At 37.2% G+C, this 15,091-nt stretch overlaps 1 protein-coding gene, 2 long non-coding RNA genes and 1 pseudogene across 6 annotated transcripts; 1 reads left to right on the top strand and 3 right to left on the bottom strand.

Annotated features, from left to right (window-relative positions):
• Positions 1–592: 592 nt before the first annotated feature.
• Positions 593–1,607, top strand: LOC110226811. Its single transcript, XR_002330727.1, has 3 exons — positions 593–904; positions 1,027–1,088; positions 1,246–1,607. It is a non-coding gene; the product is annotated as an uncharacterized LOC110226811 (long non-coding RNA).
• Positions 1,368–1,883, bottom strand: LOC110226812. The gene is made up of 2 exons (XR_002330728.1): positions 1,598–1,883; positions 1,368–1,514 (listed from the first exon to the last, which is right to left on the bottom strand). It is a non-coding gene; the product is annotated as an uncharacterized LOC110226812 (long non-coding RNA).
• A 796-nt stretch (positions 1,884–2,679) lies between these two features.
• On the bottom strand, positions 2,680–5,230 carry LOC9304705. 4 transcript variants are annotated; one of them, XM_021019553.1, is made up of 2 exons: positions 4,435–5,230; positions 2,680–4,173 (listed from the first exon to the last, which is right to left on the bottom strand). In XM_021019553.1, exon 2 carries the CDS (start codon positions 4,106–4,108, stop codon positions 2,864–2,866), a length of 1,245 nt encoding a protein of 414 aa, XP_020875212.1. In that variant the 5' UTR covers positions 4,109–4,173; positions 4,435–5,230; the 3' UTR covers positions 2,680–2,863. The 4 variants fall into 4 exon arrangements, with proteins under 4 accessions (XP_020875212.1, XP_002868633.1, XP_020875213.1 ...); XM_002868587.2 differs by having other exon boundaries at positions 2,680–4,126; XM_021019554.1 differs by having other exon boundaries at positions 4,483–4,499.
• Positions 5,231–5,409: 179 nt separating this feature from the next.
• Positions 5,410–11,397, bottom strand: LOC110226974 (annotated as a pseudogene).
• Positions 11,398–15,091: the final 3,694 nt, after the last annotated feature.

The following is a 15,091-nucleotide window of genomic DNA, read 5'->3' as shown; positions in this document are numbered from 1 at the left end:
TATTTAAAAGACATATAATTCGAGTCAATTAAAAAGTTTGCTTTCAGATGGTATAAACATCACCTCTAGGATTTAACCCGCTATACACCGTGGGATTATTTTTTTATTAATTATGTTATTTTAATATTTATGGTTTTGTATATATTATAGGATATGGATTGAGTTTCTTTGATATTTATTAAGATTGTCGCAGTTAAATATATTTGGAATATTTTTAATAAAGAATATTATAGTTTGTTGGATGTATAAGTACATTATTTGTTATTATGTCTAATTAAATGTATAAAGTTAGAAATATAAAATCTGAAAACTCTGGCTAGTGACTACTACATAATTTTGGAAATAAGATTAAGTAGAGAAATGATGATTTGCCTTAAACAAACAGATTTTTTTATTTTGTATTTATTGTGTTTTATAATGGGTTCCACGGATCACAACATCTCACGCTTTAGAGACCTCGAAACTTTGCATAGTATTACAATTGTTTTTTTGGGCCCAAAACGTATCTTAGAATAAAATCCAACCAATGTAAGAAGCCCATATTAGTAATAAAAGCCCATGATGAAATGATGGAGAACGTCATTGGCGAGAAAACCAAAGTTGCGTTATCGAACTTGCTAATGTCTGATTCTGTTGATGAAAAGCTGAGATCTTATTCTTCACTGTTACCAAATTGATGTGAATGACCGAGTCCGATGAGGAATGAATATTATGATGGTATTTATTGTTTTTTTCTCTTTAGAAAAGATAAATTAAGAGTAGATTATTCCAAGAGAAAGTAGTTCGGTTGACGCAAAATTGCTGAGGAAAGAGGTCCCCAAGATAGATTGAGAGTTGCAAGCAAAGAAGATATGGTTTCTGGATTACGGACATTGATTGCAGAGAAGACACGAAGGGTCTACAGGTAATCTCCAAGAGAGAAGATGATCCCTAGTCGAGCATCGATTGAGAACAAATAGCCACGTTAGAGTTCAATGCTTAGGTATTGTTCTTTTGATCCAGACTAATTTATCTCATCCCACATAGGCCCAAAAGGCCAAAAGGAGTCCAAGGATCTTTCCAGAATCGAATAGAATGACTATTGTCATGTATGATTATAAACCATTTTGATATAGTCTCCAACAACTTTATTAGGTTTTTGAATGTCCACGTTTGACTCTGAGATGACTTAATATTCCAAAAGTTTTTGTCTTTGATTAAATTTTGATGAATCCAAGCTGACCAAACTGGCTCTGTTTTGAACAGAAACATCAGCAAAAGCTTGAGGGAACATGTTTGATTCCAATCCAGTAGATTCTCACTACCAAGCCTCATTCCTTTTTTGGAGAGGTAAGGACTCCCCAAGCTATTTTACTCTCCTTATGAAATTACATCGTAAATCAAAATTTTTAATAATGAATTTGAAAATCCATAGAATAACATAGATTCAATAATAGACATAAAGATGATACTTGGGTAGGTATACTAAACTCAAAATCAGTTTCTTTCTCAACATTGCCTTTGTGATGACTTACCTACATAGGAAAAATGAAACATGTTTTAAGTACGATATGTACATAATTTCAAAAGGCAAGAAACAAAGCTAAAGTAAATGTACCTTTAAAGAATAAGTTGTGTTCAATAATTCTCTCAGTTCATCCAAATTCTGAAACCTTTTTGAACACCACATCAATTCTTTATCTTTCAATCTTGTTTTCTTTGTTGACAATAAGAATTTTCAATACTTTTTTTGAAATCCGGCACACAAAACAAAATAAACTCCTTCTCTGATTTCTAATAAAAATACTATAGTTTCTTTTTCGGATTTGGTGCTTTTAGTTGCTGTGAATGAAAGGTATTTATAGTGATTTAAGAAGATAATAGGGATATGTGTGAGGTAGTAGTAAAAATCTTGTTGAGCAAGTATACAATCTTAAAAAAAATATCACAATTACGGAAAAATGTAAAGGAATTAGAGTTTAGGTAAGGAATATGCCAAGTATAGGTGTATAATTAGTTTCTATATGATATATTATCTCGATTTTCTTTTTAACTTATATATAAAATGAATATTTGATTTTGATTTTATGGTTTATTGTTAGCATTTAATCGTCATTATTACTCTCCTCATCACGAAAAATCTTACCTTGAATATAGGGAGTATTAATTAGGAGAAACTAAATGCTTTTTACCTTGAATGTAAGGAGTGTCAATTAAGGAAGTTACGACTGAGAAAATTTGGGTCAAAATCACAAATAAGGTATGATCCGAGAGACTTAATTCCGGGTCAAAATCAACAAAATTCCGGGTCAAAAATCATAAATTACCCGACCCGATTAGGGACCCCAAAAAGTGTTGCAAAAATGTATAGTAGAAGTTTTGTTTAGCAGTTTCGTTAAGTTCTTGTTCGTTCCTATATTGTGCTCATGAGAGGAAACTTGCTTTAGTCCCGTTTCCATTAGTTATCGGTATGGTTGTCGCAGTCGTTCTTCAAGAACCCGATCTCTCCTCGTCTTAAGGTAGTAGAAAAGAAAGATCCTCATGTTGTAGGATTGATAATTTGATTGTCTCATATTGTAGGATTGTACCGTTTGGCTAATTTGTTTCAAGCACATTTATGTAATTGCAGCTTATGGGAGATCATTCCCTGATGTTGTCAAAGGTGTCGACCATACTTTACAAAGTCTGCATTCACACAGAAAGCAAAATTTCAAATATAAGAGATCGCTTGAGAATCAGGTTTAAATGATGTTGGCACAAACATACAGCACAACTGTCTATCATACATGATCAGACAAAACCCCAAAATACAAATTCACACTTATAAAAAAATTTATAACGTAAGAAAATATCAAAATCTTGATTTAAAAGCAACAAAAATCAATCAAATCCTGGCAGGCTTCTGCAGAACAGCCGAGAGATAAACCTCTACATCAGTTTTCTCTCCAACAACCCATTTTAACTTCTTATACCCAAACCGCTCTATCAAACGTGTAAGAACTCTCTTCTTCTCATCATTACCGCAATGGAAATTGTCTAACCAGAACAATCCACCGGGTTTCAAGATCCGATCAAGATCAAACATCAAGAACTCCAGCTTCTCGGGTTTATTACTAGCCGCTAAATCCAATCCGTTGGAACCGTGAATGAGATCGAAAACATTGTCGTAGAACGGTAATCTCTGATCCAAACTAATGAACAACGGAAAAACCCCTCGCGCAGCTATGAATTCACTGAAAGGAGCATCTATATTCAATGTGTTACTGATTATATTCACATTCTTTTCAGCCATTCTAGCAGCAAATGTACCTGATCCACTGCTAATATCAAACCCGATTCGGATTTTCCCATCGCTTAAACCCAAAACATCATCTATCAAGAAATCAGTCTTCCCTTTAACCTTAACAAACCTGTCTTTCTCATGACTAGTAGCTAGATCAAAGCAACCAACACAATTCCGGCTCAGTTTCTTAGCTTTCAAGCATTCGAAACTTTTGCAGCCAAGACCGCTCCAGTTAACACTACTGTTACTAACTGGTCTCCACAAAGAATCAGGAAACCAAGCGAGACCCGTCTTCTGTACTGTTTTAGCCAAACAACGACGGCGTGGCAACGGTTCACAAGCACGGAGAATCAACTTCTGTGCTAGGCTCCAATCATCCGGACACTTTTCAAACACATTGTACGACATATACTGAGATAACAAATCTAGAGACATTTCACAGGAATGTCCAACAGATGCAACCATATGTGTGATACCAGTACGAGAATCTTTACCAAGAGGAAGCTGATGTTGTTGGAGGAAAAGTTTAAGCTCTTGTGGAACTTCTTGATGTGAAAGATCGAGAGATTCAAAACCAATCATTTGTTTCTCCATTAGAGAGAGTGTACGGTGGGACGAATCGATTTCTCTGAGGATGAGTGATAGATGTTGAGAAACCAAAGAGACATTGTTGGAATGAAGAGGATGTGGCGTGTGGGATTGGGACCGAGACGAGAAGGCGTATAATGCAAAGAGATTTGTAGTGACTATAGAGAAAAGCATAAGGAGGTTGATGGCGGAAGAAAAAAGCGTTGATCGCTTGAATCTTGCGCTTCCATCGCCAATCTTTAGCGATACGGATCCCATACTTCAATGTAGCTTATACTGCATCAATTCACAATTGTGTCATATTGTTGAACTTATTATTGGATCTGAAAATACAAATGTTATGATGTTAAGATCAAGTTCTTCAATACCAAAGTAGAAATTCACAAACAAAATGGTGATTACATGAAACCAAAGAACATGAAATAGGTTTCTGAAACATTGACAAAAGAGATGAACTATTCTAAGAAACTTTGCAATTTTCACACTATGAAACCAAAGAACATTAGGTTCACAGAAAATTCAAACAAAAACCCATTTGACAGTTAATTTCTGAAACAGATTAGATCCAGATCAGGAAACCAAACCTTAAGGAATCAATAGTTTCGAAAAACAAAGAAAGAAGAGAGAGTTACGAGAGATCCAGAGACCTTTTTTTTTTTTTTTTTTCTCGTAAGTGTAAACTTTATTCATAACATGCTTGGTTACATTACAGCCCATAAAAGTCCATACAGTTACATAACTTAAGGATGAAGAAAGTTATCATTGTTCTCACACAAATACACGTGTCAACAAGTGGTAACAACAAACACACGTATTGGATGAAAAATCTAAAGCTTTCCCGACAACAACTTCCGCTAAATCATCATCGAAAACTGAAATTCGACTATTGATTCCTTTGTTTCTCACCGATCAAACTTCTTGTATGATGAATCAAAGCTCCGAAATTTGAGATTACGGCTAAAAGGAAATTAAAATACGCGAAGGAAAATTCTTCTTTTCTTCAACTTTAATCGCAACTATCCTTGAAATTTGCTGTAAACCGCATGTCTAAACCGAAACGAGTCGGAGAAGAGCCATCTTTAAACGAAAAATCGCTTAAAACGATAACACCAACACCGAATAACAAAACCGGACTACGCCGGAGAAGAAAAAAGGAAGCCGGCCATCACCGCCATGGAACTCGGTCGATGCCGGACTAAAGCCGGCCATCACCGATATGGAATTCGGTCGATGCCAGACGATAAAACCCGACTAATCGGGCAACAGAAGCCGGAAGAAATCCGGACGGCAAAGAGTTTCATCAGCTTTCTCTTTCTCTGAAAGATTTTAGAGAGAGAAAGCGGGTTCAGAGTAATGGAAATTTAAAATTAGTAATTCAGATCCAGAGACCTACTCTGATTCAGACGAAAGTAATTGATTATATTTGATTATTTTCCCATTCAAATTTATAAATGGGGTTTTTTGGGTAAACTAATGGGCTTTTTTGATCAAGACACATATAGTTTTTTTTCTTTTAAAAAAATAATCAGTCCACATTACATTAGTACATTACATTGTACTTTTTTTTTTTGTTTTGCTAAAGATGTAAAAATCATTAAAAATAAAATTTGAGACATTACAAAAGGGCAAACTTAAACAAGAGCATGGCAAAAAAAGATAAAAACATGAGTACAATAACAATTAGGAAAGAGATGATGGTAAATGCTAACGAATCCAAAGCAGCATCAACGCACGCCAACGCCGCCTATGTCTTCTCGAAGAGATGATGTTGCGCAGATCACGATCCACCAGCTTGAAAACAACAGAAGGAGCAAGCCGCTGAGCGTTGTGTAGGACATTAATTCGCTGCCGCCACATGTTATAAACCACTGCTTGAGCTACCACTTTTCAAAGGAGAGAAGGAGCAGAGGAAGAAGATCGTCGGGACCAAGAGAGAAGCTCTGTCCAAGAAGAAAACAGTCTCTGCCGCGAACATAACCTGTTGAAAACCAAGCGCCAAACCTGGGAAGAAAACTCGCAAAAGAGGAGGAGATGGTCCCGTGATTCTGAAGCAAAAGAACAAAGGAGACACTCATCTGTGTGAATATGGCCCCAAGAAACCAACCTCACCCGGGTGGGCAAGCGATTCAAGTAGACATATCCACATGTTAAACGCATGTTTGGGGACTGCATCTTTGAACCAAACCGAAGTAGTCCACTGTTGCTCAGTGCTTCTTGGTCTAAGAGCTTCCCAAATCTTGGCTGCAGAATAACCTTGACAAACAACCCCATTAACACACCACAAATACGCATCCTCAGCCAAGATAGGGCTCGGGCCTTGTAAGGTACAAAGATAATCCTAAATGGCCAAAGCCGGTTCTGATCTTGATAATGGGAGTCGCCAACCATTCTCATTATAAGCATCAGCTACTCTTGCGGTTAAAGGAATTCTTAGAGGCCTAGAACCAAAGTCCCCCATGCACTTGATCAGCGGATCCAGAGTAGTCCAACTGTCAAACCAAAATGAAGCACTAACACCATTTCTCACTCTGGTTTTGACAAACTGCTCAGCGATAGGCCTCAAGTACAAAAGTATCTTCCAGGTCCATGGATCACTGGGGGTGGCAACTGCGTTCCAGAAAGAGATGTTCCTGAGATGATGGTGGCGATGCCAGTCAGCCCAGAGGGAAGCTTTACGGTCAAAAAGCAACCAGATAAGTCTCAGGTTTAGATTCTTATTCCACTATGCAAGTCTTCTTAAACCAAGCCCTCCTTCGCTTTTGGGAAGGCATAACGCAGCCCACGAGACCTTTGCTCCCTTTTCCTCATCAATGTTTCCGGACCAAAGAAACTTAGAGCATAATCCTTCAATCTTCTTTCTGCATCCCTTTGGAAGAATGAAAGTAGACATCCAGAAATTTATTGAGCCGAAGATGACAGAGGAGATAAGCTGAACTCTACCCGCGAAAGATAAACACTTGGTTACCCATGATCTAAATCTCGCTGAAATTTTCTCCAAAGAGAGGCTCATATTCAGCGATACGCAACTTCCTACTCATTAGAGATAGGCCCAAATACCGAATTGGTAGGGCGCCTAAAGGAAAACCAAAAGCAGTAGTTACGTTACTCTCATCCAAGTCCAGACCCGCATGGAATAACTGGCTCTTGTCTTTATTAACCTACAAACCTGACCAAAAGGAAAAATCATCAAGCATTTCACAAATACCGTGCAATGAAGAGCTACCCCCGTCGAAGAAGATCATTACATCGTCCGCAAACATTAAATGAGAAATAGAAAGATCTAACGCTTTCGGGTGATAGTGAATATAGCCAGCAACATATCTAGAGTGAAGGAGCTTAGAAAACACCTCCATAGCAAGCACGAAAAGATAAGGTGAAAGAGGATCACCTTGTCTTAAGCCTTTAGTACTTTTGAAAAACCCTCCATTACACCCATTTACCGAGACGGTGAAAGTTGGCGTTGAGATACATTGGTGAATCCAATTGATGAAGCGTTCATGAATTGCTAGAGCCCTCAAAGCTGCAATAACAAAGTCCCATTTCACCGAATCGAATGCTTTTCTTAAGTCGACCTTGAGCATTCCTCTTGGGGAAACATTTCTCCTATTGTAACCATGAACCATTTCAGTGGCTAATAAGACGTTTTCGGCCAGAGACCTGCCAGGGAGGAACGCAGACTGCGAGGAGGCAATAACATCTGAGAGCAAGACCTGTAATCTGATGGTGAGAAGCTTAGAAATGATTTTGTAAAGCGTATTCAAACAAGAGATGGGCCTTAAGTCAGAAGTGCGTGAAGCATTAACTGTCTTAGGGATAAGCACAAGAGTAGTAGCGTTCCACTGCTTCAACAATCTGCCTGAAACAAAAAACTCTCTAATTGCCGCTATAACATCAGAGCCAATTACACTCCACGAACCACTGAAAAATACAGCCGGAAACTTGTCAAGCCCACTCGTTTTGTTTCTTGGGAGAGGGAGTTGAAAGCAGCCTTGATATCTTCATCTGACATGATATCGTCATCAAGATTCTTTGTAAATTATGAACCAATAATATCCCCTAAGACAATCTGGATTTCTGCAGGAAGAAACTCTCTTCAGCAAAAGAGAGAATATGCCATTTGCGTTGAGCTTCCAATTCATGAGCAACATTGAAACAAGAAGGATTACCTAGGGTGAGATCCTGACACCTCAACAGAAGTTCATGAGCCTCCTTGGTACGATTTTCCAGATCTGAATAGTTAATAAGCTTGCTAAAATCTTTTAACGGTTTCTTCAAAGCCTTAAGCTTCTTTGAGACCTGGAACATAGCTAAACCCACAACATTAACTGTGTAACAATTTTCCTTAACCAGATCCAAGAACTCCTGATTTTAGAGAAGGATATTGTAAAACTTAAAATATCTCTTCACTCTGGTAACAGGTTCGTCAAGAACAACCCCACAAGACGCGTGGTCAGAGAAATCCGGATGACCAAAAACACCATAAGAAGAAGGGAAAAGATAACACCAATTTTCATTTGTTAAAATGCGATCTATCTTTTTGGCAACCGGCCTGGTTTTACTCTTGTTCCACCAAGTGAAAGTATTACCCTTGTATACTAAATCTGAAAGCTCAGCATCAAGAAAACAACTTCTAAAATCCCGCATTCTCCTATCCACATTCAAGGAAGGAGGCTGAGAATGCTCTTAAGGAAACAAAACATGATTAAAGTCTCCTAGCATTAGCCATGGCCTATTCGATAAGTTCTAAGAAACTCCCAAATCCACAATCTCTTTCCACAACTCCTTTCTTTTATCCTCCTCATTTACCGCGTAGACCACTGAGATAACCACCCAAGTAGGCAGACCCGATAACAAAACTTCACAAGTGAGCATCTGCAGGGATTTGGCAAGAATAACGACCTGAACACTTGGATCCCACACTACCCAAATCTTACCAAGCTCCGAAAAGGCGTAATGTTCTTCAAAAGACCAACCGGAATGAAGAGCACTAATAAACTACTGCTCCTTCGGTTGTTTAACATGTGTCTCGATGATGCCTCCAAAAATAGGCTTATAAGACCTATACAATTTTTTAAAACCGGTACGATGGCTGTAACACCCCTACCCCATTCAAGGCCAAGGACGAAAAAGGAGCGTCACGGTAGACGCCCGCAGTCAGCCAACCTAGGTTCCCGAAACGAATTCGTTCGCCCAAGTCGTCCAACCGTAGGTGTCGTTCCTCATGATCACGACACTAAGGCTTTGCAACCCGTACCGCGAATGCGAGTTGTGTTAGTCCGAACAAGACTAATAATATCATGGGAGACACGGGTTTAATAAAATCAGAGCTTTATTAATAAAATCGAGTCGTACATACTATACATAAAAACTATATCTTACAAAAGCAAAGAAAACTACACCGGTTGGCCTAACGTCCTTCGCTCCCCTAAAGGTCTCTCCACTAATGGTTGCTTGTAAAAAAAAAGTAGCATCTTGAGTAATCTAAGATTACTCAATAAGTCCGAGATCTCTAAAAATAATAACACAATCCAACCCCAAACAGCAAGCAAACATGCAAACATTATGCAATGCAACAAGCAACTATATGCAGCGGAACTATTTTTAATAATAAGCATGCTTCTAACAACTTAAGTAAGGCCTTCTACGAATCCATGATCTCCCAAGGCAATGCTCCGCACTCCTAGACACAAAGTCTATAAGAGACATAGCACTCCTTTATACTACATCGTCATGTAGCGTCCAGTCGGTAGCGAACCAGTCCCGAGCCTTCGTATGCCATAACGCAACGGAGTTACACGCGACGCACATCATATGGGTGGGATAACATGATCCGGCTTGTGCTAGTTATCTAACTAACAAACAAAGTATAACAGTCGAACATCATAACGTTAATACCAACAACCAGCCGACATAACGGTTATACGACCACGACTTTATACTATCAAGCAAATATAAACCAAGGGGTTTTAACCTCACATGGCTTATATACAACCACAATAAATCAAGCAACACAAGCAAGATTTAATAATAACCCGATCATACGACTTAACGTATAACCGAGGATCCAATTAACTACACTAAGCATAATTAACAAAATAATTAATCTATATATACATTTTTGGATGACTTTTAGCAAATAAATTCTGGAGTTGGAATGTATTTACAAAGAATGCCATTGGTTGGGTGGGTTTTTTTTTTAAAACGAGTGACCCGGTTTCAATTTCGGATATTTCCGAAATTTCCTCTTACAACATTAAATCAAAATCGACATTAATTAGTTTGTAAATCTCGATTATTAGTTGTGAATCCCAACTGAACTCCCTCAAAAATATTCCTAATAGCGAACGTGATCTTGAAAATATTGGGCATAGAAACTAATAAGTACACTAACATTCTTTCTTAGTAGCATATTCCTTATCTAAATACTAAATGTTTTATTTTAATTCTAATCAAAATACATGTAATCTAAATTCAATCAAGATTTTCTCCATTTGCTAGCTATAGAGATCGAGAAAATAAAGGATATAATAAATAATTACTACACTAACACTCCTTATTAGTAGCATATTCCTTATCTAAATACTAAATCATTTGTATTACTTAATATAGTTGATATTTCGGAGATTTTATGTTTGCTTACCAATTTTCTCTAGATTCGCAATCACACCTAACCTTGACATCAAGTATCTCTATATATAGCCTGTCAATGAATGTAGAAAAATCATCAGAGTATACGCAATTTGCGTTTACCAATCCACAAATCATCAGATCTCTATAAAGGATGACAAGAGCCGTCGATGACTTGAAGCTCTCCAGCGGGTAAACATGGCAACAGAGCAGCTTCCAAAGCCGTTACGCAAGCCATAATGTCCTCTATTTCATCAGTCTGATTGATCGACGACATCTCCGGTGCTGCAATACCTGGCGGACGGTTAGGCAGGAGGCGGCGACGGTTAAGGGTCAAAATATGGCGGCGGCTTTTGCTGACGATCTCGATCTCTCTTTCTCTCTGCTTATTTACTTGATCGTCACCACAATTTTTCAATTATATGGTGTAATCTCATAATCGAAAACTCTAGGAGAAGAAAATGTTAAGATATGGGAGATTGAAGATGATTTTGTCTCTGTTTATTTTTTCCAAAGAAGAATGAAGATAATCTATGACCTTTAATTACCAAATATACGACCACTTTGTCTTTCTAAATTTTTTAATATTTTTTTATATATTTAATTTTAGTTTTGTTGTATTTCGTTTTGCTTTGACAAATTAGTTGTTCAAATAAAATTCTAATATTTGCCTTGATTATTAAAAAAAACTTTTTGCCTTTGGGATAGTAACTTAATAACATGTATTTCATTAGTAAAAAATATTTACCCATAATTCATAACTATAATTCATAAATATAATTCATAATCTACACTAAACTTAGATTTTAGTTGGTTTTAATTATAACTACATAGTAAACAACATCTGTATATTATTACTTTATCATAATAAAAACATTACAAATTTATGTTTTTAAAGCAAACTTTTAAATTGATTCGAATTATATGTTTTTAAAATAAAAATATTAATTCAAAAGAAATATAACAAAATGATGTTTAATTTCACGGGACGGAGTTATATGGTGGAACGGGTTTGGATCGATATTAATCGGGACGGTATACTATGGATGAAATCCTAGAATTAACAATCAAATACAATTATATAATCTTAAACACTAAATAAAACATACAATATTAACAAAACAAATACAACTTCAAATTAAAAAAAATTAGTTATAAAAAAATCGATCAGAGTTGTACCGCCGGATATAAATAGTATAGGATATACATATATAAATGCATTTAGTCAAACAAAACTATAGATTATATCTATAGATAATCTTCAAAAAAATTAATTGTCAAACTTTTTTTTTAGTATTATAGCCCCGCGGTGTACCACGGGTTAAAATCTAGTATTAAGCATAATTAAATAAACCTCTAATCTAAACTAATTAATTAAATAAATAATTAATTAAACTAGCCACCTAATCATGTGCTACTTCACACGACCGAAACTTACCTCGACTACCCGACGCCTAGACTCGACGCTCGCTCGGGAACTCTCGGGTTTTCTCTCGGTTTTGATGTGGAGAAGAGATGAAACGAATGGAAGCTATTTATAGTGGAACTAGGTCGGTTGGTAAGGTCGGTGGTGGGAGTGGATTGGCTTGATCGTGCTTATCCGGAACTCTATCCAAACCGCAGATAGGAACAGACGATCTTATCCGTACGGAAGAGATGTGCTTGAACGTGTTTATCCACAACAAATAGACTTGAACGTTCTTATCCTCTCATTCGTTCGCGGGAAATGTTGTTATCCGATCCGTGAATTGCCAATAATCGCTCCGTTCGACCGTCTGCTATACCGTTGCACCAAAACTGTTTTTCTCCGACCATCCTTTATTTTTCTTCGACATTCTTCAATTTTTCTTCGATCAAAACCTTGGTATTTGTCCTTGAATACCTTGGCTCAGCTCCAAAAATCCATTCTCTTCGATCTTGGTTCATTTTTCCTCGATAGCCACTCCTCGGCCAAGTCCTAGTCTTGGTGAGGGGTATTACATTCTCCTCCCCTTGAATCTTGATCAATGGTCTTCATTCTTTAATTATGGCTCGCCGTTCTTCTCGGTATTACTCGTCTTGGTATTGCTCCTCCCCTTATTAGCTTGTTGTACTACTCTCCTCCCCTTTGACTCGTCGTACAACTCTCCTCCGCTTCGATCAAATTTCATTATTCTTTCATCCGTATATGTGATTTCCTTTCACATAACAGTTAGGGTTGCTTAATAACCTAACGTTCGGATTTGCCTTTAGTCACACCACACGCCTCAACTTACCACCGAAAAAGGGTTTAAGGGTGGTTTCCTAAATAAATATGGTTTACTCAAACTTGTCAGGGTTAGTCAAAGATTCTAATCCTAACGCTCAACTCACTTGGACAAAACTAAACAACTAAAAATAAAAGAAACAATCAACACGCAAAAACACAGAAAAACAGAGGAAGATAGAACCCATACTTACCTTTCGGAACCTGTGGGTTTAGGGTAATCTAATCCTAGGGTTTATCTTCTTGATTCGCCTTTACCTTATGTCTTGCCATTTGCCTTCTTCTTGAACGAACCAATGGGGAAAGGATCTATTTAGAAATAGATTTGTCCTCATGGTTATCACCTCTCCATCTTTTGGCAAGACACCTGCATCCAACATCCAAGGGTAAATCCTATCTCATCTACCTAATTGCCTAAGGACGTACCAGTTTCCTAATTACATTTGCGACTCTTTTAACTCGATAAAACATTTGAAAACACGTGTCCCTTATGAGCATGGTTCACCACTCTTGTAACGCCCCTACCCCGTTCTAGGCCAAGGACGGAATAGGAGCGTCACGGTAGACGCCCGCAGTCAGCCAACCTAGGTTCCCGAAACGAATTCGTTCGCCCAAGTCATCCAACCGTAGGCGTCGTTCCTCACGATCACGAAACTAAGGCTTTGCAAACCGTACCGCGAACACGAGTTGTGTTAGTCCGGACAAGACTAATAATATCATGGGAGACACGGGGTTTAAAAAATCAGAGTTTTATTAATAAAATCGAGTCGTACATACTATACATAAAAACTATATCTTACAAAGGCAAAGAAATCTACACTGGTTCGCCTAACGTCCTTCGCTCCCCTAAAGGTCTCACCACTAATGGTTGCCTGTAAAACAAAAGTAGCATCTTGAGTAATCTAAGATTACTCAGTAAGTCCGGGATCTCTAAAAATAATAACCCAACCCAACCCCAAACAGCAAGCAAACAGGCAAACATTATGCAATGCAACAAGCAACTACTACTGCACGCGGAACTACTACTAATAATAAGCATGCTTCTAACAACTTAAGTAAGGCCTTCTACGAATCCATGATCTCCCAAGGCAATGCCCCGCACTCCTAGACACAAAGTCTATAAGAGACTTAGCACTCCTTTATACTACATCGTCATGTAGCGTCCGTTCGGTAGCGAACCAGTCTCGAGCCTTCGTATGCCATAACGCAACGGAGTTACACGCGACGCACAACATACGGGTGGGATAACATGATCCGGCTAGTACTAGTTATCTAACTAACAAACAAAGTATAACAGTCGGACAACATAATGTTAATACTAACAACCAACCGGCATAACGGTTATACGACCACGACTTTATACTATCAATCATATATAAACCAAGGGGTTTTAACCTCATATGGCTTATATACAACCAAAATAAATCAAGCAACACAAGCAAGATTTAACAATAACCCGATCATACGACTTAACGTATAACCGAGGATCCAATTAACTACGCTAAGCATAATTAACAAAACTAGGTCGAAACCCGCGCTACGCTGTGGGTATTTTTTTGAAATTTGTTTTATTTAAACAATCAAAACCAAAACAATATTACTCCCTCCGTTTCATAATATAATTCGTTTTAGATAAAAGCACGCCGATTAAGAAGATCTACTTTTTAAAAATTCAACCAATCATAAAAGAGACGGCATAATATAAATAATCATAAATATTAAAGTAATATATAATTTGCATTGAAACTCGAAAACAACTTGTATTGTGAAACAAAAAAACTTTATTCAAAACGCCTTATATTATGAAACAGAGTGAGTATTTATTATTGGAATCAATTAGTCTGTCGACCACAAGAGACATCAATCTCTCTTGAGAAAATTATTAGACAAAGTTAATTAAACACAAGTTACGAAAATTCCATGAAAATATAGAAATCGAAAAAGATGGACCAGACTTTGTTATGGGTTTTTTAAATGAATAAGATAAACAATTCATAAACATTGGTTAATATAACTTGGTTCATGACTTAAAATTAGAATGTTCAAAGATAAACAGTTACAGAATGACGATCCTATGGTTCTTAGCATTATAATCAATAACATTTGCGATATTTCAGCCAAAATTTACAAACAACAAAAGAGCATAAATCCAAAATAAGTCAAATTTCAAATGCAAACTTCACTTGGCTACACATTTCTATGGTTAGAACATAGAATAAGTTGACTATTTTTCCCTTCAGGGATTTCATTTTTGAACAGAACCTAACAAAGCTTTGCACTTTATATGCAGATGATCAAGTAAAACAAGATACATGTATAATAGGAACATAGAGATTCAAGTTTGACTATACATCTTGAAGTAACAAGAC

Source organism: Arabidopsis lyrata, assembly GCF_000004255.2.
Source record: "Arabidopsis lyrata subsp. lyrata unplaced genomic scaffold ARALYscaffold_7, whole genome shotgun sequence".
NCBI classification, from domain to species: domain Eukaryota; kingdom Viridiplantae; phylum Streptophyta; class Magnoliopsida; order Brassicales; family Brassicaceae; genus Arabidopsis; species Arabidopsis lyrata.
This window is presented reverse-complemented; position numbering and strand designations above follow the sequence as displayed.

Excerpts from the sequence above, each read along its gene's own strand:
- LOC9304705 (XM_021019553.1), bottom strand. The coding sequence starts at position 4,108 with ATGGGATCCGTATCGCTAAAGATTGGCGATGGAAGCGCAAGATTCAAG.